General features: G+C 41.3%; 1 protein-coding gene across 1 annotated transcript in view; it reads right to left on the bottom strand.

Annotated features, from left to right (window-relative positions):
- Window positions 1-27400, bottom strand: part of NME7 (NME/NM23 family member 7) — a 75010-nt gene that overhangs the window by 9945 nt on the left and 37665 nt on the right. Inside the window, exons 10-11 of the mRNA XM_009289801.1 lie at window positions 26995-27096; window positions 8350-8457 (exon numbers count right to left, since the gene is read on the bottom strand). Coding sequence (XP_009288076.1) covers window positions 8350-8457; window positions 26995-27096 — 210 coding nt within the window. The remainder of the gene's footprint in view (window positions 1-8349; window positions 8458-26994; window positions 27097-27400) is intronic.

Raw genomic sequence — 27400 nt, 5'->3', positions numbered from 1 at the left:
GCATGGTGGTGTTGGGTTGACGGTTGGACTCGATGATCTTAGAGGTCTTTTCCAACCTTAATGATTCTATGATTCTATATTTGCATCACACAGCAGTGTGTGCTACAGGACAACACTCCTCTTACCCAAACCCCCAAAAAGGTGCAGGACCCCTTGCTCAAGAAATGAAAGGAGATTCTGAGCTTCTACGTGATCATGTAACTACAGTGTCCCCTTACTGCTTTTGCTGTATAAGCTATTCCCCTGGGCTTTCACTTCTTTGCTGTAGTCTGCCCATCATGCAGCTGAGTTGCAGCTAAATTGTTGCTATGCTTCAGCTGGAGGAAGAGGGCTAATGGAAAGAGGACCTGGGCTTTTTGGTTCAAAATGAGAACATGCCAAGGGAAAGAAGGCAGCAGCCTCAAAGACACAAACTGGGCCTCAGATGAGTTATCAAGAAGTGTCATGCCTTCTCTCTGCCTTGACCTCCCCTCCACAAAATTACCTTGCTCAGCGCAACACGAACACGTGCCAAAAGCCAAGCCCTGTTTATCACGTAGGTTACCTTCAGGATCAGGTGAAACTTAAAGAGCTTTGGGAGCTGCTTGGTTCACACTCGTTAACTTCTCTCTGGCACTTATAAACCTCAGACTTGGCAGAACAAGGGGCAACTGGACCTCAGATCTTACCCAGAAGTGGAAGCACAAGAGCTGAACTATTTCACAACTCTGTTTAAACAAGTTTCTAGTTTAGTTTGCCTGTCTGGCCCACAAGTATAATAATTATACAACCTATGTTCAAAATTAGGCTGCAAGTGACCTAATACCACCATAATTTATTTTTTTTCAAGAAGAGAAATCACCAACATGCGTTCAAAATCCATCCCTCTATTTTAATTTTAATTTCTCTTCAGACAGACCTAGGCAAAAAGATTACTTACTTCTCTGTACAAGTATATATACAGCATCAGGAAACATTGTGAGACAGAATTCCAGTGCTGGCTAACATCCTCTGATATGCAAAAACACCACCAAATAAGATGAAGTTTTCCTACACTCCAGATTCTTTCCAACCTGTTCCCACAGCTGTTGGATAAAAAGTCTTAGAAAGTTAAAATGGAGAAGCACTTGAATCATAATAACCATTATCTGACAGATCATTCTGTACCAGGAGAGACTGAAATTTTCAACTGACAGACAAAAATAGCTACTGCTTAGATGAAAACTTGCAAGAAAACCCGCCAAAAACCAACCTCACCCAAACCCTCCAATTTTTTATTTCTTTTCACTGGAGATGATTAAAAGCATCTTACCCTGGATTATGCAGCTCAGTATGGGCCCCTAATAAAAGACTTCATTGCAAAATTGCCGTATGACTGAGTGAAACAATGGCTTCTTTATTAATATTTTAAAGACTCCCGAGAGAAATGCTGTACAGCTGAAATGCCCTCAGTGAAAGGTTCATTGCCATGCTATGCACTTCTGCTGTGTAATGTTTTACAAGCTGCGCTGCCCTGTGAATGGGGAGAGTTAGTTCTCAGCTGGTAGAGGCAGCTTGCATAATACCAGACAAGTTAATCGGTAACAAGCAATGCAGGAGACCTTTGTTCCGAGTGTGACATACACAAATTCCACACTAAGCACATTGACGCTTCTGAGAGTTACTCATTGACATGCTTTATTAAATTGCTTGGACTATACCTTGATGCACCAAAAAGATTAGTTTAACAGAGCTGCATCCCTCTGATGCCTTCCATCCTAAACTGTTGCACTGTAACCTCAACCCACGGATCAGCTCACTACTGGTACGAAGGCATTTCCAGGGTGGATGATAGCAAGCACCTTGCAGCACGCCCATGTGTCAAGACAATGGCAGTGAGCAGGCAAGGAAGCAGCAAACAGAAAAACGCAAGTTGGCAGTCAGCAGAGCGCTTCTGTAACAGGACTCTGTTCTTACAGAAATGGTCATGGGAAGCATTTGTCGTGTCCCTCCACTGCAAGGCAAGTGCCCCCCTGTCCACTCTGAACAGCTTGCTAAAACACTACCCTCCCCCCAGCCTCCCTGAATAAAGGCAATGGGGAAGGAGGCACAAGGTGTGCTTCTCCTGGCACTAGCTGGAATGCCAGACCAAGGACAGCTGGCTTCTAGCAGGTGGAAGACATGCTGCACCAAAAGCCCAGGAGCACCACGGCTCTTAACACTCGTCAGAGCATTTAGTTAACATCAAGTCTGAGGAAAACGATGCTGGTTTTCATCGCCCACAGCACTTGTCTGGACAAAACACATCTGCTGAACTGGCCCGTCCTGTCACCGCTTATTGTACGATATCACCTCCCATCTCCCCAAGGCTGGATCCAGCCAGCTGAACTTCCAGTGCCAGAACTTGTGCGAGTCTCCGTCCGTCAGACTGCCATAGCTGATCTGTACAGCTAGATGATATTACTCGTTTGCTTAAATGCCTTAGAAGCAGTAAGCCAGTCTCACTGGTGCGAGGCTGAGCAAGGGAAAGAAGAGCTTCCAGCAGTACGTTGCACAGTCTGCCAGTCCCCAGACTCGCTCTCGAACACCACTGCACAGCTGAAATTCACAGAAGTGATAGGGAAAAAAACAACCATCATGACAGCTCTCAGAAGACAAACAAAACACGCTCTTCTTTGATAACAGCAAAATCATCCCCCTTCAATAGGTTATTTTCATGTCTGTGGATGCTACAAATAGCTTTGAGGCAAGGGAGAAGGCCAGCAAACGATACTCAAGGAGGTACTTGCTACTGCCTGGCTGGAAAGCTGCCCGCAACACTGAAAACTGACACATGTCCCTCCACAGTCCCAATCCCCAAGGTGGAGCCTGACGGCACCCGGCAGCCATGCGAAGGCATGCATGCAGCACCCTGAGGAGTCAGTGGAAAGAGCGCCCATGGGGACGCAAGACTGAGAAGGCAGTTGGCACATCCTCCACTCCCATGAAAACTGACTTAACAGCCCACCTTCCTCCGCTGTTTCACACATAGCCTACCAGACATGCAAAGGCACACGTAAGCACGCTCCTGCAGCAATTGCCACGTTATTGTCCACTACAAGAATTAGTCACCTAATAACAGCATCTTCCTCAGCAACAGGGAGAAGGTTATTTCACCCAGAACTCAAATTTTACCCATCCCACAGCAAATCCTTTTTCATGCATATCTTACTGAGGGCAGCATCTTCTCCCTCTATGTATAAGTACACACACACACATATACATGTATGACTATCAAGCATTTTTTAATTATCCAAAGAAACCCCATGAGACTGACTGCCCAAACACGATGGCATAGGAACATAAAGCTAGCGTGGATGGCTCAGACACAGCAGCTTGCACCTCAATGGAGAGACCTTTCAGATTACCCCAGACGCGCGCAGTCTATCATCCCCGGAGTGTTTTGCTGCAGTACAAATGCCCTTATGGAACTGCTCACAAAAAAAACCCCAAACCTTGAACTGCACAGTGGAGCAACAATTTACAGGCAGAGCGTGCCAAAACCCAGAAATACTGGTTTTGTTATAACTGCAGGTCTAGGCTACCAGTTTTTTAATGATTGCAGATTATGTGGATTCCTGCATAATCTGAAAGGTACTCAGCCACTTGAGACCCAATGAACTGAGGTGTGTGTACAGCACCATCTCCTGTGGGAAGTTTTACTCACTGTACTTCCAGTGATGTGAACAAGGCCTTCACTGACTGATTTTTAATTTGCCTTCACTTCTTTAAGGAGGCACATAAACCATGAAGTCTGGTAGCCACAACACCTTGGATCAAGTACTTCAATTAAAACTAGTCCAGGAATGACTAACTTCAAGGAAACTTGTTTTGTCTAGAGAATGATGATTCATCAGATCCAATGGTTTGCAAGCTTCTATTTCAACAAGATATTTATCAGAAATGTTCCTCAGGTCAAAGACAGTGACTTGAGAAACAGAATCATCTTTCATCATGTGTACATGAAAGACACAAGTGCAAAACCGTCTCTAGTCTGTTAAATAGAGCACTTACTTGGCATACAAAACATGCATGTTCCAGTCCTTGCTCTACCTGACTCAGAAGGAACGTGAGTACTGTAATTCTTTGCTTGCTCCAAATAGTACCTGCTTTATATAAAATAGAAAAAAAACTGACGAGAGGTAGAGCAGTACCTGCTTTGGATGTGGGAAACAAATGCAAATCCCTGCTCTGAATGAATGTCCTAAGCAACATCAGTTGATCAGAAAAATTAAGAAACTGCTGGTTTAGCCTTCGCTTATGAAACCCCATCATCTCATAAATACTCCATTGCTATCAGACTCCCTTCTCTATTTCCTCCTTTCTTTCCTCTCCCCTTTAAAATAGGAAACTGATGACAAGGCTGAGAAAACGGACTGTTCTGAGCTATTCGTGTCTATCCATTGTCACTTGTGAAAATACATTTTGTACTGATATGAGGACACACAAGTCTATGAAGTGAATAAGTAAGTGCCTGACCCAGTAAGTCAAAGAGATCATCCAAGATGCTTCTCAGGGCAATATTCACCCTTCTCCTGTATCACTAAACTAGGAATAAAAGAAGCAGTTACAGCTTTACAACTGAAAATACACTGATTTTTCCATTGCGACCAGTTGTGTTTTAGGCTCAACTGCATCTCCCCTCCTCTCTTGAGCCAAAGTGAGTTATTCATTAATTCTGGTATGCTTTAGTCACTGCCTAAAACGTGAAGTAGTTTGTAGAACAAAGACAGGAGTTAAGGGTCAAACTGGTGGGAGCAAGTGCTGGTATTTGCTTTTGGGGTTTGTTTGTTTGTTTGTTTGAGGTTTTTTTTAAGATTAAAAGTGAACTTTCCTTTTTCCAGGTCCACGGAAAAGACGTCTAACAAAAAAACATTGAAAAACTGCTGTACTACATTAATTAAATATAATGTTCTAAAACTAGGTGCACAAGCTGACCCTTACTTAGTTAATTAGTCCTTGCTGTTCCTGAGACAGCATTGTTCTCTCTCCTTTCCCCGAGTACTACTTGGTCATGATTTTTGAGTGAAAGGTCACTACCTTGCCCTTCCAAGTCACTGTCAACTAAGTATGAACCACCAAAGTCACCTAGAGTTTGGCTATTAACTTCAGCAAGCGTTTGATCTAGCCCTCTATCACCTATCTCATCTCCTCTAAGAAGTCTCCATTTGTGGACAATCAGACAGCAGCTGCCATCGCAAACACTTTTCAACTTTCAGTTAGATCTTAAACTGCGGGTGATGAAAACTGCAGAGAAAGGTGGAGACAAACAAACAAACAAAAACCAAACCAAACAAAAAAAACCCCTACAAAACACCAAAACCAACCAACCAACCCACCCCTGAAAAACACTGCCAACGTTTACATAGTGGGAATTGGGGGGAAAAAGAAAGTGTTAGAAATACTGTGTCATTATTTGTAATAATGATTCTGCAGTTTGCTTTCTAAATTTTGTTGCATTTAGTATTTTATTTTGGAGAAGAGCAATACAAATCAGAAGATCTCCATACAGAATTTCAGAGCCACACGCTTTCATGCAAAAATTTGAAAAGTGGCTTAGCCAAGCTCAGATAAAATCAGCACCAGAGTTAGAAATGAAACTCTGGAGTTCCTAGCTCTTGTGCCTGAATTCAGATTGCCAAACTTACCTTTCATCAGCAAAACAGGAGTGCAAGAATTTGCATATAGGCTGGTTTTTGGAGCTATACTGGGTAGTAACTGCAGCAGAGTATTAACACTATACAAAAACCAATGCCATCTGAAGAAAGGAAAGAGACTGCTAGGGATGAATTAATTTTATTTGGGGTTTTAAAAAGGATCCTTCATCTTTGTAGTATAAATCTAGTAGGTCAGATTTCTCTCTGACATTTACTCCAGACTCCTCCTCTACTAATCGGTTGTCCTACAATGATACTGTAAAGCTTTTATAGCAACAGCAGCATTAACATCTCAGCAACATCTCCTACCAGAACATGGGCATAACGAACACACACTAACTCCATATCAAAAGAAGCAAGTTCCACTGCGCCAACATAGCCAAGGTCATTCTCCTCAATGACAAGTGCCTTACCTATCTCTGAATTCACCTCCTCCGAGGCTGAGAATAATGGCTCTGTTAAACTCAGTAGATTAAAATATTCAGTTATCCATTAAAGAATGAAAACATTCACTACCATTTACTGAACAGCATACTACTTAAAAATGTTAGTCTGGCTCAGTTTCCTTCTATGGTTGTCTTGCATGCCAGACAATCACTCTGCTCATACAGCGCTGTTACAGCTATTGGGGCTGAGACGGGAGAAAGGTCTGGTTTCTGCCTGCCAGCAAATGAGACCTCTGTGACTGGATTTGAGCTCCTCTCACAGAAAAGCACACTGTGAAAAAAGTCTTTCCCAAGGATGATCTCTGTGTATACTGTGTCATTTCTTTTTCATCAGTTGTGACAAGCCCTTGCACGTAAGCAAATTCAGGTTTTTATTTTGCTTACCTAGTTTTCAGGCAACTACATTTCTTACAGAACAAAATCTAAAGATACTCCAAGAATTAAAGTGCTAGCAGTAAAAAGCCTTCTATAGTTTACATTACAATGCTCATTTGCCAAACAATCAGAATGAAACATTCACTGCTTTATTTACTCATTAAAGAACATTGACCAATGTCCTTTACAACTGCTGGCTTAACCTGGGCTGTTATAGAAGAAACTATAGACAGATGAAGAGCCCAATTCTGTGTACAACTATGCCTACAGTAAAAAAAGATTTTAGACCCCTCTCCCAAAAACATACAATCAATACATGACTGTTAAAACGACCAGTCTGCAATGGGAACTGCAAAGCGTGTAGTCAGAGTAATACCAGATCAAGAACTTAGCTTATGATTCAGCTGTGGGATTCAAAGGACAAACACATATAGTGGAGACCTTGAGAAAGAACTCCAGCCTCAATTTTTGTTTTGGAGAAGCAATTCAACAGCTTTGTCCCACCCACCTCACATACAGCAGCTGTAAACTCAATTTAAACAACCAGAAAAATGGGGTTCTACCTGCTTTGCACCAGCATAAAGGAGACAGACTGTGGACACGAGAGAGAGAGAGAGAATTCTGCTGAAGTACTAAAATGTTCTGTGAGTGTTCGTGAGACTTTCGTTTTTCCCTTGCAGGCTATACCTTTTTTCCTGCTGCCATTGAAAAGCCATGACTGAAGGATTTTAGGCATGTGGTGACAAATACCTGTTTGCTTGTTTAAATCCAGCCCCTTTGGGCAGAAACTAGAAGTTGTCAACTTTTAATGACAGCTTGGAAATGGTTTAAAAAGCTGCAACTTTGTTGATACTGCCTGCCATTCTCAGTGCTGAATTTCACTAGTCTATTCCTTAAACTAGATGCCATTTCCTGGCAAAGAGCACTTTAACCCACAGATCTGATTTTATTTCATGAAGGGAGATGGTGATGCAGTTAGCTTTTCCTCTCCCCTCAATGAAAACACCATTTTGGCAGTGTAAAATTATCCAAGCTAGGAAAACTCTTGCTGCTCCATCATTCTGCTATAGTCAGACAGCAAAACACTCACAAATACATGTAGACAGTAAAAACAGAAGCTATGCGTGCGCTGGAAAAACATCTGCATTGATGCAGAGATCCATCCAAGATACGCTTACACACCGCTTCAACCAGCTTGGTACAGACCTTAGTTTTGAGGCATGGAATTAAGTGAGTGAGCTGCTTCTGGTTTTCATAGTGAGTACTTCTGTCTTTATAAACTCCCTTAATTTAATATTTTCCCATTTTACTGGGCTTTAATGAAAGCATACAAAGCCAAAATCAGATAATAATTAGTAAGTTAATATAAAACACAGGAAATACCAACTGATGTGCATAATTATGTCTGTCTACAAATAAACCTGGACCCTGTCCGGAGAATTTGAATCCCTAGTGCCTGTAATATTCCAGGCCCCAGACAAGCTCACTGTAGAGACAATCCAGATCAGGAGTCATGGTGGTTATCCAAGAAAGGGCTAAGAAGGTGTCCCTGCAGAAGCACTGTTAGGTGCTGATATCCAGTCCCAAGGACACATTCAGCCAAAGAGAAGACTCTTGACTTTCATTTCATTAAATACTTCATTGTACTATATTCACTCAAGAAAACTGCATGGATGAATTTTTTACAGTATCAGAATTAACCGAGTTAAATGCCCTTAAACTCTTTGCTTTTGTTTCTAGTCGATCGCTGGTCTCCAACACAGCTAACTCCACATATAAAACACTTCAACAGCTTAAACCAGTGTCAAGTACAGCTTTTCACTTTAAAACTTCCTATGATATAAAAAAGCACATGTTTGTCTAGCAGGTCTTACCTCCAAAAGTCCATCTTCAGGTAGGTCTGTGCAGTGGACAGCATTCTGAATCTTGTTCTTCCCAAAGACAGCACGCAGCGTTCCAGGTCGGAGATGACGGGCTATTTCCTATTGAACAAAAGAAAACCAGAAGACCTTTGTGAACCACACTGTTCCTTTATATCGTGGATGCAATAGAATCTTATAAAGTAAAACATTATTGTGCTATCAATATGTGTGGGGTACAGTATAAAAGAAAATGAAGAGGGAAATTCCAGCTTGCACTACATACATACACAACAGCTGAAAAACCATGACGAAGATTGTGAGAACTAACTGCTTGAAATTGTGCCAATCAAGCCACCTCAGGTGAAATGCAGGATCCTTCATGTTACACATACACCTGCCTGGCACTTATATTAATACAATTAGCTCATGTTAACACCTTCGCAGCTCTCAAGCACAGAATGTGCTGTCCTTAGTGACCAGACACAAGTGCACCAGCTTGCAGACTGCCTCCCATAACACTGGACTATTTTGCCTCAGAACCTGACATTTGTGAAGCCCAGCTACTGAACAGCCTCTTGGTCTTCTCCTCTGCAGTGCTTCCCTGACACCATGACCAGTGCCAACATCTGATCCCCTCTGAGGATCAGTCCAGACTCTCTCTCCACATCTTTCTCTGTTCTTTGAAGTTGACATTACAATACTCTTCATCTACAATGCCAAACGCCTCCTTGGCCTCTCAGAGTGTTTCTCTTACTACAGCACATACCACTCAGGTCCTGAGATAGCATTCCTCCCCTACCTCTTTACTATGGTATATCTCCCATCTTATACCGCAGAGGACTGCCTTCATTGGCTCTCCCCTCCACCATGCTCTTTCTTTCAAGGCATAATGCAGTCCTGCTGTACTTCTCTGCACTGTCACCTTGCAGTGCTGTCTTTTAACCCCTTTCCTATGCCAACTGTGCTACACCTTGTTGGCCTCTCTTCCCAACACCCTGGAGCTCTTCTCCAAGCCTACCTCATGCACAGTGTGCCTCCTTTTAAAATTCAGTGATGATGGCATTAACCCAGTTTTCCCTCCTTTGGACGTTCTTCCATGAGTGCCCCCTGAACACTGCTGCCTGTGAGGGGACAGGCCAATGACAAGCTCACACTACAGCTACTGAACAAAAAAAAAAAAGCATTCTTCCTTGCCAACAGAGCCTACATCGGCCGCTTTCTGAAAAGGCACCGGGTACATTAGGGTATAATCACTTCGGAAGTGGTCAGCGCAGTTTCACTGTGCCACTCCCAGGTGTTTGTTTCGGTGTCACAGCTGGAGGTTACTGCCCCCACAGCCGAGTCACCAGACTGGATTGTCCAAGCATTTCTTAACTTTCAGTGTCAAATGGGTTCAAAGTGACTTCAGTAGTGGCCCTTGGCTGACCTGGAAAACTTTGCACAGGTACAGATGAGAACCACTTGCATGATGCACGCTCTCTTCTGGGATGGCAGTGAATGTTTTAAGCGAGTCCCAAAAGACCTCACAAGAGCATTATCTGACAACAGCCTTTAGCCACTCTCCAGCTTCACCCACTTGTCATGTCTCATTACTAAACTAAGACAATTGGACTTTAAGGGCAAGATCTTCTCTTAGCCCAGCAAGTCCTAGATATTTTCCTGTAATAACAACAATTATGGTGATCTGTTACCTAGTAACCTAGATGTGTTACCTATGGTGATCTCTTACCCACCTGGAAGACAAACTGCTTTAATGCTTGGAGTGTGTCTAACCCAAAACATGCTACAAGGAGAAGTTTCAGTTCCCCATTGTTAATCTGTGTATGTCACAGGTTATACAGGATCTTTGGATATGGATGTCAAGGATATTTGAGTAAGATACACTCAACATCAAACAAATTTTGCTTCAGAGGAAAGTTCAAGAGTTTCACTTTAAAAAAAAAAACAAAACCCAAGGAGAAGAAAAAAACCCCCTCCTCTACATGGTCCTCATTAAAGGCTTGCGATAAGAAAGCCTGCTGGAGAAACAAAAGTCACATGCCAGTTAACTATAGCTATGTGACACTTTAATCAAGCCTTCCTTGAAACAACTGTTGATTCCAGTAACCGCTAGCTTTCAGGAAGCTGACAATAGCACTAGGCTTTCAATTATTTTAAGGAAAGTTTGGGCATATTAGAAAAAAATATCGTGGCTATGAAACCTTTGGAAACACTTTAGCAAGAAATAGCTCAGATCTAAAAAGCAAAAGCTTGGTTATTTCATATTCTGTTTATTTCCTATCCATCTAACTCTTTTGCTCAAACTGTTCCATCCTCCAACAGGTCCAAAAATGCTGCTGCTTATGAAACTTTCCCAAGTTTTCCCTTGGCATCTTCCTCACCAAACCCATTTTTCTTTTTTTTTTTTTTCTCCTTTTCTTTCTTTAAAAGCAGCTACGGCCTCCTGACTTATCATTCACCCCAAGCTCTTATTTCTACTTCACAACTTCATAACAGAAGACCTCATGTTTCTTCTCTCGGACTCACTCTCTCTCACTAACATTGGCAAAAGCTCCTACTGTTGCAGTACGCAATCTCCTGTTCTTCCTTCAATTTTTCAATGCAGGTTGCTATGCATTCTCCTGCCCTCCTGAAACTCATCAGCCATCTTGCACAAAAAGGGACTCATTCTGTTCTGCCTGGGATTGCATTAGATCAGAAGTACACAAAGGTAGGTCCTCCAGCACTTTACATTGTGAGCACCTGATTAATAAGAATCTAAATAAGGCTTTCTTGCCATCAGTTAACAAACAGAACGAGAGGTAAAGCAGTCTCTGCTTATATTTACGTAGCCAAAAAAGGACAATAATTGTCAATTCCGAAGTTTTACTATTCCGTCGCTTTCTTACTACGCCACTGAGGAACCCTCGGGGAACAAGGCCTGATGGAGGTACAAAGAGCTGTATGGATCATATATAGGTGTCCTTGTGTATGTATGGCTGGAAATCTTGGGCACGTTTCAGGAAGGAGGAAGAGAGTTCCTTACAGAACTTATTCCTCATAACACATATACACTCTTCTGCTCCACGACAGGATGTTTGCTAAGCATTTTATTTATAGGGCCTCATTTGCAACAACAGGGAGATACAAATATAATAGTGGGGTTTGGGTTGTTTCCCCCACACCCCTCCATCCCCTTTTAAACTTATTTTGCCTAAGCTTTCTGCTGAGTCTAATTTCCCGAGTATGTGTTTTGTGTACTGGTTTTCAAAAACTTTTTGAAAGGAGTTGAGAGTGGGATGGTGGAGGAGTTAAGAGCAGCTACAGCTCTACCATATGCATGAGAGGAGAGTAACATGTGTGTGCTGGAACTTCATGTGCGTTTGTAAATGGGGATCCATGAATTTGCACCTCACACAAGGAATACACTGTCTGCGGCAAAACAAACCAGGGTTGCTGTACCAAAAGGCTTCGTCCTCTTTGGTCTTATTCAGCAGGCTATTTGATCACATCTTACAGGCCGGGCTTTGATCTACAGCTAGCTCTTTGAAGATCCTTGCCCTACACAAGATACAGATGCATATATTTCATGTTTATCATATAACTGTGCCCAGTGCAACACTGCCTGTATGAAGAACTTAGCACATTCTAAAATGTTTCTATTTCTATACAAGTGAAGGGAAACAAAAATGTCACCAATGCCAGTAATATGTCAAAATCAGACTGAAAAATCATAAACATATTCATGAGCAAAGCTCATTAACTGCTTTTCCTTCAAATGACTGTTTTTTCATGGGCTGGATGGGAAGTTATGTAGAACAGTAACACGTATTCCAGCCAAAACTGCAGATTTCCAGAGAATTTGGCCAGGTTTTTTAAAGCATCTGCCCTGAATACTTAATTGGGTATCTAAATAGGCCAAAAGGCCACTGCTCTTAAACATGCATGCTCTTCTGCATGCTTCATTGTTGTTTAAATGGCATTCAAGGAAAAGCCAAAGAGGCGACCACTGATTCTGTGCAGCAACCATTTCCTCCCTCCTGAGTGGGAAACAACACAAACTCTGAATGGACCAAAACACACAAAGGAACTTTTACAGCCTAAAACTTTTGTTCTAGTTCATGTTCAAGTAGAACAGGGAACCTTGAAAATTCATTACTGGTCCTCTTGAGTGAAGCAGAATAAAAATAAAAGAGTTTGTGATCAAACCCTCTCCTACCCACAGCGTGCTCCCAGGGCAGGTTCATTCTTTTAGGTTTGCTTTCAGGCCAGCAGTGTTCACAGGACTTCTTGGGCTGCAACAAACTCTGCGCAGTCCCCTCTAAGCCCCCAGTAAAACACCTTGTTTTCCTTCTCTATCCAAGCCCTGCCTGCGTGTCTGCTCCTTGCTCTTCTTGGCATTCCTCATTCATCACTCTTTCTGAAGGCTTTATGTTGACTTGGTCTCCCCACCTCTGCTTTCCCCACCCTGCACTCGAAGCTTTTTTCTTCTGCAGTTCTCCACACTCTGCTGTCATGAAAGAGATGGCCCCTCTTTCCTCTCAAGGGTGCCAACTGATCCAGAAGGCAGTAGCTAGCCTCAGGCAAACAAGCAAGTGCCTTTCTCCTTTTAAGGACCAGCTACGCCCTTGTCAAGAGAACAGAATGGCACATTTACTGTGAACAAAGTAATGTAAATTCCACCACTCACCGTGGAATTTGTCTGGCTGAACTTTAGCAATCAGAAAGCTGACTGCCTCGTCCAAGCGAGGCACCTGAGCTTCCTGTGTAGTGAGCGGAGGGTGATAAGCCCTTTCAGGAAAAAAAAATAAAGACTTCTGCAGTACAACAGCTATGTAAGGTAGGCAGGATAAGTGCCTCTCTCTTCTCTTCCCATCATCACAGCTCTTCAGCTGGCTTTTATTTTCAGGGGATTTTAGCACCAGTCATATCACACACTGCTGGCTGCAGCAGGGAGCTGTACAAAATAGTCATTCCTACACAAGCCATCAGCAAGAGGTAAAATGATAAAAGCAGCACAGTCTCCGTCATGCAGAATACAACAGTAGAGAAGCATCTCCTGTAATGCTTATTCAAGCTAAGAAACACCTTAATATTATTGTTACTGGTTATTGTGGGAACCACCTCAGCTGATCAGTCTGATATATCCTATATATCAGTCTGATATATCCTTCACAGAAGTTCCCATCCAAAGACAAAGGCTTAACTGGCAAAATGAAATCTGTGGTCACAGATGATCTTATGCACGATACCACAAGGGCTAGCTTGCCTCAGCTTGCTTAGCATGTTTTCTTTGCAGCCCATACTCCTTCCAAACTCTAGCCAACCAATTTTGATGTGTGTGCTTCCCCACTAGTTACCTCAGCTCTGACCTGGTTTATGTTCCCCAGTTTCATGTGATGAGCCACCTTGCACTCAACATCAGCTGCTGCAGAACACAACAATTTTCTACTCCTGCATCAATTCAAGGTCCATTTAATCATCCCTAAATGCAGAGCTAAGCCTTCTGTCTATATTACAGAGAGAAAAATCTATATAAGATGGTGCTGTTGCCACTGTAAAGTCTTTAACTGGGGAAGAGCACATTTTGCCCTGAAACCTGGGGCCTGCCTGTTGAAAGGTACTTCAGAAAGTTTCTAAATACAAAACCAGGTCAGTGTTACAGAGAATGCAATAGATTTCCTTCAGCTTACATTTCACAAACCAATCCAGAACAGAAGTCTCTTGTTGACAGAGTGACACGTTTTCTCTTTCTTTGCGTTCCACATGAGCTGCAGCAACGTAATGTACAAATATGGAGTCAGTATCAATGGCCTTACGCACACTTCCAAGGGAGTCAGTGTTATCAGAAAGTCTTTTGTACTTCCCACATATCACAAAAAAATAATCAAACAAAACCAACCTCCTCCAAACACACACACACACACTAAACAGCCCTCATCTTTTAATCTTTATCACAAAACAAACTGATCACAGGTTCTCAAGAATCTGGAAAGGTTGCATTGAAAGTCTTTATAATATTTGGCCTAATCTTCTATCCCCTGAGCACTGTGCATTTGACCAAGACATTCAGGTTGTCTTCTCCTGACTGATGGCAAAATATTTATGGCTCCAATCACTTGCTGGCCGTCCTGACAAGTTTCTCATATCTTTAACTCAGCCAAGTCTGTGTGCATGTAGTTATGTACTTGAAAAAGTGTGGCTGTAAAGTTTTGTTCAGCAAATTAAATGACCTGATCCAGGCAACAGCAGCCAAATTTTCAATTGCAAGGCTGCAAAAAGGGCATCTGAGACTCACCTCCTTCCAAAATCAAATAGCTTTGCAACAGTAGCAGCAAGTAATCAAACCATAGTTTATTTTGTTACAAAAGCCTACTCTGGTCTGAGGGGAAAAAAAAAAAATCCATCTCCTTTTCTGTTTATTTTAAAGTCAGCCTACCTCTGAACTACCAGTGTGAAGCCCTGTATCTTTTTGAAATTTTGTTAACGGACCCAAAATTATCTTCCATACTCCAGCATTGGCAGTTTTTCGGAAGCTCACAAGTCTGTAGAAGTTGTTACACTGTCTCCTTCTCACCCTCCATACCCTGAGGCACTTTGATTCTCTCTGCTTCACTCCCACACGTTCCCTACCACTCTTCCTCTCTGGCAGCCCAAAGGTGCTGCACCAACTCTCCGCAGATTCTCTGCTGTGGGCAGCAAACGTGGCACATTTGCCAGCCTGAGATAGCATTTTCACTGGTCTTGGCGCTTCTGGTTGATGCTTAAGCAATTCTCATGATAACTGCCCTGCTCAGAAACTTATTTACTGTTGTATTTGTGTGCCTATGTGCCATTGCCAATGGGCTGAATTTAGTATAAGAGCAAGCAGCCACGCTTCTGAGTTGTGTAAACTAGATTGGATGGTGAAGTCTTGAGGATAACTGACATACCAAATATAAGTTGCTCACAAAATAGGAACAAAGAGAAAATATCTAGCTGTCTTGTTGTATTATCTGGGTGCAATAAGGGATATTTACATTACTTGACAAGTTGGAAGAAGGAAGCATTTAACAACTGAAAAGCAACTAACCCCACAAGACATCAGAAAACACAGAATAACTGTAAATTTGATTATTAGTTGCTTTACTTTAAGCTTTAAAGGTGAAATACTGGTCCTACTGCTGTTTTTCCAGTGCCTTTGAGGCATCCAGAATTTCATCCATTTATTAATTCACCTGTAAAACAAGGATAAAAAAAAAATACTAGGCTGCAAGGGATATTTTGGGATTTCATTAATTCATGTTAGCAAAATATCTGGAGAGCGTCCAGTGAAAGTCACTATGAAGTTGCAAGACATTATTTTTAGCCTGCAGATATCTGGGCTGAGTTTTCTCCTGTAAGAACACGAATAATTATAAATTATCTTTTCCTCTGAAATTTTTGAGACGGAATTTTACATTTGCAAAAGCAGTCCAGATATCTGAGCTTTACACTTTGCAAAGCAGAAAAAACTGCTTCAAAATTCTACCGAGACTTCCCTAGCTGAACCAACTTTGGACCATCCACTTCAACAGAAGACGCAGATGGACTGAAAGACAAAACTCAGAAGTCTGCTGCAAACCCCAGAGATCCTTCTCATTCGGGACTTAGCAGGGGAGAGAGCTTTCCCTTCCGCTCTGTGCCCTCAAGCCTCTCCAATCCAACAGCAAGCTTTTCCTTGGAGGCAGCAGTGCTGCCATCTCTTCCCACGCAGTTGTGAACAGCCCTGTTCTGATGGAAGGAATCACTCATTATTTGTGTTACAACTGTTTTTTAAAAGCCCCTGCTGTGTTCAGGACTAGCTGTACTAGTCAGTGTTCCTATACATACTAATAGACAGTTCCTGGCATGGAAAACTTACATGAAGAGACACAAAGAACAGAAAATAGGAGCAAAATGGACCCAATTTTTTGGAGTGGGAAACCAAGACAGGGAGTAAGTAATTTCCCAGGGGCACAAAGAAATACACATTCCACAAGGATCACAAGTTCAATGTCTAACTTTTAGCTCAGATCTTTTGAATCCCAGACCAGTTCCTCAACTATTCTCTCTCCCTGATTTAATGCTGCTTTACTTCCCGTGTAGCACCCTGATGATAAGCCACAGTCTGCAAAACTCGGGCCATACCAGATCACCTGTGGGAACTTGAGAGCTGCCATAGGAACATGAAGAACTGCTGCTCACCCATCTTCCACCCTGACCTCGTTCTAGTCCCTTGATCTGGGAAGTCAAGGGATGCAGAGAAAGGGAAAACTTCTTGGTAGGAGTATCCACGGGAAGTCCCATGTGCACATCGGATCCAGTCTATTGTACTGTAAGCGAAAGAAACTGCTAAAAATTCTGCTCAGGTGGCCCTGCAGTAGAACAGAGAATGTCAGCCTAAACCAAACAGACCAGCAAGCAGCACCCCAAATTATTCAGCAGGTTTTCAGCATTTGAATTAATCATTTTATATCCAGTTTTTAAAATGCCTTTGTTTAGTTAATAGTGTCCACAGCCAATGAGACCAGTGGTACAGAATAAAAACTATTACTGCAGCTGTTCTCGTGGCTGTCAGCAATTGCAGAGAGGAGGATTTAAAATAAATAATAATACCCATCATCATCAGAAATGCAAAACCAGACTACCTACTACTTTTTGTTACAGAAGGGAAGGCCTAGGCCATGGTATTTGTTTTCACCCACTTTGAAGCCTTCAATAACGTAGCTCAAGCAGAAAATAACTGCAGATACACTCTGGCCACAGCATGTACTTCTTGCATTACTGCAATGCTATGCAAAGCACCTAGGGAATTTTGGTCCATATACACCCTGTTGCAATGTACAGTACAAGGATACCACCTATGCCACCTAGAAAGCCAACTGATCCCTCTCAGGGGAAACACACTTGAGAAACTGATAGATCTCCTTCCAGCAGTGATCAGTTCCCCTCAGATCAATCTCTTTTGTGTACCAATTTATCATCAAGAGTACATAAGATACACTGTGATCTGCAGCTCCTTTTCTGTTTGGTTATTATTAGCTCCGCCACCAATTTATTAACCAAGCAGAGCTTGAATAAGCAGTCCTCTGGGATAGGTCTGATCATTCTCTTCACCTGTTTATTCCAAGAAAAAAAAAAAAAAAAAAAAAGTCACGCGCATCCAAGAATTGACTACTCATAAACTGCCAACTGGAAGACATGAGACCTTTTGGGACAGCTACAGTCAATTTCAGGATACTCAAGATCACAACATCATCATGGTTATACAGAATAGTGCTCTACTGCCCTTTTTCTACACGTTTATAACTTCCTCTATTGCACATTTTCAACAAGCACTTTTGTGTGCTGAGTCCTGCTAACTGCCTTCTATAATGCTCTAGAAAAAGCCCTTGCAGCCTGTTCTACCAAGTTCTACCTTGGCTTATTATTTTCTTAATAATTTTTTACTGGAGATATCACTTGTATTACTTCATAACTTGAAGTATACGTAACAGCACTACAGAACTACTATGTTCCAACCAGAAGTCAGGAAGAATTCAAGTGAAGGACAAGACTATCTATAGTCAACAAAAGCCTGAGTCAGGCATGTAAGCAAATGCTTTTAATCTATTCAAATCAAAGATTCTGCAAACACACAAGGTCACTGTGACCAGGATGCTAAGAAACTGCAGAAGGAGAAAAGGTTGTTTAGTGCAGTAACAGTATCATTTTCTTTCCCAGAGTACACTCAGCACTTCCCATATCTTCTGGAAACACTGCTCCCTTCTTCCAAGGAAAGACTGAGGTTATACAGAATTTGGTTTTTGCTTGAATGCTTCTTTTCAGGGATCAACTTTTATATATTCAAAAACATTACTGTCCAATGTAAAAGAGTGATTTGCTGTCTGCTGTAACCAAACAGAACACAAGGGAAGCAAAGAAGACAACCACATAGACTGAAATTAACCCAGAACCATCATCTTCTCTAAAAGGCTCTTACCTTGTGCCTTATGGACTGAATATATTATTGAATCTATTCTCAGAAACCTCAGCAGCTACAGCAGAACCGTAATAGAACAGGCCAAAGAAGGAAGTGTGTGTGCAGGAGGAATCAAAATAAAAAGAAAGGGAATCACTAAGGAAGGTAAGGCCTCCTGTGATCGCAGGAGGAGACTACAACCTAGGAATTCTGATGACCAGCTCTGTGTCTTACTGACAAAGACTGTATTTTCACAAGGGGGAAGAATACTTTGATTTTTAAAAAGTGTTAAAACCCTCCCACAGGTGAGGTAAACTACAGTTTAATCCAGTGTAGCTGGGAGAAATAAGGCCTAGAGAGAACCTTGCAGATTACCTTTGATCAGCCTACTGGTGTAAAATTACATGGTGTATTTGTCTGTACCAGGCTGTTATCACACAATCACCTGGTATGTTAGAAGCCTACCTCTTTTTCTACAGTAGTGAGAAACAAAACTTTTTTCCTTAATCCATCTAAGATATGTAAGCAGAGTTACAATAAAGATACGGTATTTTGAAATGTATTAACTAGCATTGTTTAAAAAACAAACAAGCAAATGCTAAAAGAAACTAGGCAAGCAAGCATTTTTAAAACTTTGTGTGGTCACCTTTTAAATAAAATATGATCCATCTATATGAGATACTAAATCTGCAACACCACTGTCTAAAACATGGCATATATTCAAAGCTCGGAGAGAACCTAAACAGGAAGATGCAATACAAACAGGATATAGAAGCATTCATTTTTCAAAACAGGACCTGCAGATGGACAGTTATAACCAAAACCCCGCGCAATCTGAAAAAAACCCCACCTCCTCAAGGCTGAATAGACAATTTATGAACTCACAGCATTTATAAGAATCTTGTGTTCATCACAGACGCTTAAAATACCACTTTTTTTAATAACATCCACCTATTACTTTGGGATGCACCCGTCTGAGTGCAAAGGGAGCCTTTATGATCTCTAAGCCAGTCTTTCAGGCTTCTTTCACACCTACCTATAGATACAATTAGTCTTTGTGATTTCAGATTAGGCTAAATGTCTTCATGTGTCTGCACAGCTGAATGGTACAAAGTCCTTAACCAAGAAATAGAGTTTTCTTAAAAAGTAAATATTCTAAGTGTGGTTTAAACCCTTACAAAAATGGCTAGCCCTATGATGCTTTGCAGGGAAAGGCCTAAAAACCTAACTCCAGGATACCCTGGCATGTTGTCCATTCTGGGGAGCAGCTAAGAGGTCTCTATGGCAGCACAGCAAGTCAAGGAAGATCAGTAACCAATGCTGTTAATGCCTTGTGGCACATCCCTGCTTTTCCTTCAGTCTCTGGGCTCACGTTCAGCTTCTCTCCTCTTGCTAAAATAGGGCAAGCTATTACAGCCTGGAACCAGGCATGAGGAGCCCAGGAAGAACCAGTTCAAAGCCAGAGACAGCCCGACATAAGGGAAAGTCGGGAACACAGATGGGAACCCTGAGGCTTCTGAAGTTGATGCTACTTTCCAGGAGGACATACAGGATTTTTGACAAAATGTTGACAACTTCCTGAAAATGTCCAGAAATTGCAGTTAAGAAAGTGCCTTGTCATCAGGGAATACTAAAATATCATAGTGACAGGTAGCAGAGGAAACTACAAAAAACCCCTACGTAGGCTACAGGGGCTTTCGTAGGCAACTGAGGGGGAAAAAAAAAAAAAGCATTGCAGCAACCGGAAACAAGATGCAAATGTACTCCAGTGTCATGCCTCTGTAGTGGTAGTGGGCTTAATATCAGGCAATGCAATGTCTTTTATTATTTACTTTACCAAATTACTGTAATTTGTGACCACTGAATCTAAGTCCAATTACCTCCCATCCAGGATTTATTTAGGCTTAAAATATAGCACTGCTGACATATTCAAGTCTGGTAGCTCTGGAGCCTCAGACAAGGAGTGGCAGATAAAAGTTTGAAAAAAAACCCTGTAACCTTGCCAACATGCCTCAATCACATTGGATTTAAAGCAGAGTTCGGTCTTGAGGGCTCTGTCAGTATTTAGTCTCCTGATGGAGACTGCCAGTCACCACTAATAACAGCAATTTTCAACACATATGCACCTACCCATCAAGAATCAAAGTGAGCCTACAGACTCCAGTTCCACATGACACTGAACAGCCATCATATGACAGCAACCTTCAGGCAATAACAAGCCACATTTAAAGCAAGCCACTTGCAAGCCAAAGGCTCCTCCACCACTACTAGTGCTCTGATTTTTGTTCTAATCTTCCCACAAAGACATATTTCAGTGATGCTGAAGTCCTTCTTCCTACCAAAGGACTTCCTGTCGCCTGCAAAGGGTGGCTTGGAGAAGACAGTATGCAAGAAACAGAGCTCTAAGCAGGTCACCTCAAAATTGTACCCCGATCACGCATACATACCACTACAAAGCACATACACACACACACACACGATTAAAGCAAACAGGGCAGCAGGGGGAGGGTGTCAGGGGCTGGCAGACCCCTGCAATACCCATTCAGAAGCAAGAGAAACACATCAGGAGAACTTACTATGAACACTGAATTCATGCCTGTAAAAATTAATTATTGGATTCTTGACTCACAGCTGCTCCCAGGGCTACACACAGCTTTGACAGGAAGAACAGATATGACATTTATGTATCAGTCTTGTTTCTGGTGCAGCCAGTGCAGACTCCATCCATTTTAAACCAGGGAAAGCAACTCACTGCCACAGGTGTGGTGTCTGGCATCCACATAGACACAGGCTTGTCTCTGACAACAAGCTATAAGACTTTTGGAGGTAAATTTCAAACCATACACCAACATATTGACAGTCTAAAGTGGTGGTGGCAACTCATGGTTACAGTCACATTACAGGTGTGGGTCATTAGAGCACAGCTGTCTTAACACTTCCTTTCTTCTAGATCCAGTCTTAATAAGTCCCCCACCCATGCACAGAGGGGTGACACAGAACAAGGTAGGAGAAGTCCTGAACCCACCGAGACTTTGGGCTTTCTGAACCAGCAGTGTCAGGTCAGCAAAAGGGGACTGCACTAGAGGGAAGAATCTCCCTCCACAGACACTTACTCAGTCAAAAATTACCATGTCCCCCAACTAAGAGGCCTTAGCACTGTCTAGAACACATTTTCATTAGACCTGCAGAGGCTGATGTGGAAATTAAAAACTGAAAGGACAGAGTCAGATAACTGAACCTAAATAACATCTAAGCAATTCAGTCATGTCTTTCCCATGCAGGCTTAGACAGCAGGACATCGTAACTGGTATCGATCGATCTGTTTGCTACTCTAGCTGATAATGGTCTGGCGCTGAATGAAAATTTTTATTATTATTACATGACTCAGGCTATCTAAGCAGATAATCAATTACATGAAAATCTTCTTCATCAAAGAATTAGATTAATAAATGTTATTTCTCTTGAAACACATTATGTACTTCACTGTCAACACTCTGACCGAGGCTCACTAGGCTACAGGGAGAATCCACATTGAAACAGCTGAAGGTATTACCAGAAAATGAATACTTGGGAGCTCAAAAATAGTCTTTATATTTCTTTATATCTTCCACTGAACTATTTTTTATGTGATGCAATATGAAAATGTTGTGCTCCTAATGTAGTTCCAGGAATGAACATGAACATTTTTGGCCTCACATGTAGATATTTTTCAGTGTTAGAGATTCACACGAGGTCTATACAAACAAAAATCTTACAGCAACAGTGCTCTTTGGCTCATACCGTTACCCTTATTTAACTGATGTGATAACTGAGGCAGAAACATATTGAACTTTTTGTCCAAGGTCACACAGTGAGGTCAGGAATGGAGCTAAAGCAGACTCCAGCTCTTTCAGTTCACCGCTTTGTTTTAAACCATCTAATCTCCCTTTTAGCTCTCTGGCGTCGATGCAAAAGTACAAAGACTCTTAACACACTGTTACCCTTAAAATTGCAAATCCCCAATGTAAAAAGAATGTAGGTTAGGATCTAAAGCAAGTATACGAATATCCCTTTTCAGCCCACTGGATGCAGAAATATTGCAGCACGTCCCACCACGTCAATAATATCTCACAGCAGAAGGTACTTGAGTCACTTTTAGCGTACTGCCAATCCTAACTAAAAGCTCTTAAGACTACTAAAAGTTATGCAATCAGCCAGGAACATGTAGCTGATATAGACTCCTGGAATCATGTTATAACCAACCTTTTCATTTGTGTATGAAGAAAGTTCAAAAGAAAGGTAAAAATAAAAAAATAAAAGCAATATATCTAATTTCTACAGCATTTTACAAGTGTCTTACAAATACTAAGTAATCACCTCAACAATTCCATGACAAAACGTTACCAGCAGCTATTTCAACACAGAAGCTGCATGAAGAAGATGTGAAAACTGAAGCTGTAGCTTCAGGCATAAGTAATAACAAAAGGCCTCCAAGTGCTCCAGAGGCCAAAAATATACAAACACCAATCAAATGAAACACTGATGCCAGCAAGTGCAAGCAGCAACAGGATTCCCTGGCCACCATCCCCCTGTTCCGAAGTTGAGGTTTTCTATGATAGCCTTTGCTTCCTGATCTATGTGAAACAATGTCAAATCAATGCAAACAGTTCGTGGGTTTTTTTTCGTACCACACTTAAACAAAACAGCTTTCTTGATAGTGCACACCATGCTGCATTTACCCCTACCCCTCCAAGCATTTTCATTTCTTTACAATGAAGAAGAAGAAATATAGCTTCTTTTCTGTTGAACTTTGGTCACAGTTAGCAACTCTTACTTCTAAGTGATAGTGTGCATCAAAAGTTCAAAAGGTTTGTGTTCTGTATTAATCCGATTTAATTAAATTTTTAACTCCTCTTCCTAGCTTTCTAGAGCAGTTACCTCTTTGCCATAGGTGTAACTTTTTTTTCTCTTGATGTCAGAACTGCACCAGTAGAAACTGAGTGAAATAGCACCTAGCACAAAAAAAGGTAATTTAACAACATGCATAACAAGATTTGATAGTATATTTTGAAAAAGGGCTTAAGTGATTCAGACACACCATGGAAAATCAGTGGAACTCAAAGTCATTTCAGGAATCCCATTCCTGTTTGAAATTTAAATATCCAAATAAAAGTGCTCAGCTGCTCATAGGATCTCAAGATCTCAAACTTCCTGGCTTTGGGTGCATAGCAGAAGCTGTGGGTGCTTCCCCTCCTTGAAAAGCTACAGACTTGTGTGGAATTCAGAGATCTTTTTTAAACAGTCCTTATTAACATTGTAAAGAAACAGTACTTTCAAGATGGGCATCAGAATGGCCTGCTGGCCTTTTATAGGGGTGCTGCAACAGTAAGTAAAGCGTAAATACCTGTTTATTATAGCAGATGTGGAGAGAGTTTTCCATTTCTAAGCCCTACATGCTAGCCACAGAGGCATTCCAGGACAGAGAGAACGAGGCGCAGAGCGACACCAAGAGCAAGTCACACGAGTAGTCTGGGACCTGGCTGTGAGGAACAGCTAAGATAGAGGCTGCAATCGGAAGACAAGAAAAACAAGCATCACGGCTGATTTGCAAGATTACAGAAAGGCCTCAGATGAGACCACCAAAGACACAAAAAAAATCCAGCTGCACTCCAGGAGCTTAAACCTAGTGTAATTAAAGATGCTGACAGTTCATCAAGAGTGCAGTGACCCAGCCAGCCACCCACTAGAAAAGTGCCAGTGTACAACAAGAATGAAAGCAGCAGCAAGATCTGCAGAAAAGCATTTCTCCTAGTGCATATGCTATCCACCGGGGACAAACGTTCCACAAGCCTGCAACCTCTGACACTGAGCCCTTCAATCAGGTCACAGTAATTTTGAGAGTGAGCATGTCCAGCACAGCTCCTTACAGACAAGTATCTATCCCACTGCCTGCTTTCCAGATTTGATAAGCTGTTCATACACTACTACAAAGAGGCTCAAAACATGTTTTTGGTTAGTAGTCTTCCCTACTACCACGAGAGGTTTTAGTAAAGTATTTATAAGCTGGTTTATAATGAAGGGTATTTTCGGCAGAAAGCTTTACTGACCTGCAGTGCTAACAAAATATTCCCCAGTTACAGAAAATAGCACAAAGTTCCATTTCATTTTTAGCATTGTACACTTGGCATAAATTGCTAGCTTATTAAAGTATAATCCTCAAAATGGAACAACTCTAATTCTTTCTTCAGCCCTAAACATCAAGGGACTTGGACAAAAGCAGACCTATTTCCAAAAGACATCATGCTTTGATTTGGGAAAATTTGTATCACCTCTTTTTGGACGCCTTTTATTGAAGTGTACCCCAACTGCCTCCCTGCAAAACCAAGAACAGACTGAAAGGGCTGTTAACATTCACACCCAGTTTAGATATCTGACTTGCCACAAAGTAATTATAACGTTTGCTATGTATCTAAGATATAATTAACAGCACACGTGATTGGGAGAGATTGATTATATAAGTCAAATTCCAACACCTTTACTCACTTCAAACAGCACCTTGCTTTGAGAGTAATCACAGGTATTTCAACGGCAATACCTGCCAAATAGGGTACTATTTAACAAGAGCCAAAGTGACCCAATCAGGTACATTTTGTAGTAAACTTGCTCTTAACCTGTGTTTATAAACAGGCTGTACAGACATCAGGATCTAGCATATATAAACAAACAAACAAGTTGCAGAGATCCAGATCTCTCAATGATAATGCACTATTTGCACGACACTCAGATTTACTTTAACCACTAGAATATCAAGTCCATGGTATCTTCATGGTCCATATATAACCTTGCTAGATAATGAAACTGCTGTTATATGGTTTCTGCTACCCCTATTTGAGATAGATAATGTAACCACAAAGTTCAGTTGTGAGCTTCTCTGACAATTCCGGTTGGGAATGACAAAAGACTATTGAGATACCTTACTCCCTTCTTCCTCAAGGACAAGCTACAAACACTATCTGAAGAGACAGATACATTTCAGGCAAAGATCACTCTTGAAAGCAGCTGTAGTTACTGTACATACGCTTTATGTGCCTGAAGAATCAATTAATTTGCAATTCTTACAGAAAACAGTAGACAGAAATATATAACACAGCTGCCTGTCTTCCAAACATACCATTAGTGTATACCATTAGTGTAACTGCTAAACATATCATTAGTGTATACCATTATTGTATACCATTAGCGTAACTGCTATGAAGTCAGTTGTCCAAAACTTACAGCCGCCTGCTTCCACTAGAAGCAGGAGGGTACTCATTTTCACTTCACAAGTCACACAGTTAACCATTAAAAGGGAAACACAAACAGCATAGGCAGGTCACTAGCAAGAGATCTGAGAGACAGGAATTTAGTTCCCTCCTCTGCTGTTTTCTTGTGCTACCCAGAGAAAGCCATCAGTTTATACATCCCTCAGTTCCTCCGCTCATCAGCAGTTCCTTCGGTCACACACGTTGGATGGCTATGACAGAGCTTTTCCTGTGACGTAGTAAGGAAAAATAGAGAAATTCCCCTTGTATAGGTACACTTGTCTTTAATAACCTAAAGCAGCTGTGATGTTTGCAAGCATATTTTGATTTTAACGTATCAGGCATTAAACAAGCAGAAACATGAAAAGGATATAATAGGCCCAAATAAAACAACTGCATCTTTAAAAGTTTTGAAGACCAGAAACTTTAAACATGGAATTTGAAACAAAACTGAAACCACCATATTGTGTACATTACTACTGATATACCATCCTGCAGTTAAAACTAAGTCAGATAAACAGGTCTGCTTACAAGATGCTAACCCAGCAGAGAAACATTTGTATGTTACCAAACAGAAGGGGAAAAAAAGGTTTGGATAATGCCTTTAACTTGTGCTTTCTGTAATGGAAACTCTGGATCTGAAGAAAGATATATCCTGAACAACTTGTTCTCCCCTTCAAATATTAATCTGTGTGAATTTTTTCCATGGAAACTGGTAAACCCACTCAGTCTGCAACTAAAACATCAAATCATAACCAAAAAACATACAAACCCTGACCTCATTGCCTCCATCTTGATATTTCACCTCATGGCTTCTGTGTTGTATAGCAGCCTTCATTGTTTAACAAAAAACTGCAAACTTTTTGAGACAGCACTTATGCTTGTCTCCAAATTGCACACAGTATCATGCATATCCAATTAGTCACCTCAAGAAATGAAAAATAAAAGCTAGAAGCATTAGCATAGCAAACAGGTACGAGAACTTTTACCCCCTTTTTTTGTTCACTTCCTTCTGAAAAACAAAGGAACCAATTCTCCTTTTACAGTTTCATCCTAGGAGAATGCCAGACTGCAGTGGACTAACATTTGATTTACACTGGCATGCACAAGCAATAACTATTTGTTCCAGGGCTCTGAAGCCTTGTGTTAGAATATTTATGAATCTTTAACAGAGATTTTTGCCTAGATAGCTTTCCTTTCACACAAATACCATCACGGTATTTTATCATCTGGTTTAGGTAAGATCAGAAGAGTTGCTAGAGGATTTGCAAATTGGTCCACTAAGACTAGCATTTGACCTCCATAATAAGGTAATGCTTACATGTTTTCAAGGAATGCAGCAGGTACATGGCAGCCATACCACACCGCAATATTTTAATTCACATAGACAGCACATCAACATTTTAAGTGTTCCTTATCACTCAAGCAAGTACTTACAGGGTCAGAAGGACCACAGAAGTCTCTGAACACTTTTGGAGGCTCGGGTTGTATAATCTCCATTGCTATGCAAGGGCCTGAACACAACTCTGTAACCATCTCCTAGAAGAGAAAAAAAGACAGGAACAAATCTGAGCTTCTTTGGGCATTAGCAAGGGTTGTATTCCTTCCCAAAACTAGACCCAAACTTACAGGACAGGAACAATTAAGAAATATTGGTGCATTTAGGAAAGCAAAGACATGAAAGAAAGATGTCATTAGTATTCACAACAAAAGAAATGTTTTCCGTTTTGCTACTTGATTTAGAAGGTGGAGATTGAGGTAAATTGGATATTCAGCTTCAACAGGATACTGAATAGCACGCAACAGCATCCACAATACTTTAAATACTTTCACGGGTACATCA

The sequence above is a fragment of the Aptenodytes forsteri genome, unplaced genomic scaffold, assembly GCF_000699145.1.
Source record: "Aptenodytes forsteri isolate BGI_AS27 unplaced genomic scaffold, ASM69914v1 Scaffold61, whole genome shotgun sequence".
NCBI classification, from domain to species: domain Eukaryota; kingdom Metazoa; phylum Chordata; class Aves; order Sphenisciformes; family Spheniscidae; genus Aptenodytes; species Aptenodytes forsteri.
Note: the sequence above shows the minus strand (reverse complement) of the source record. Positions and strands in the feature narration are given on the sequence as shown.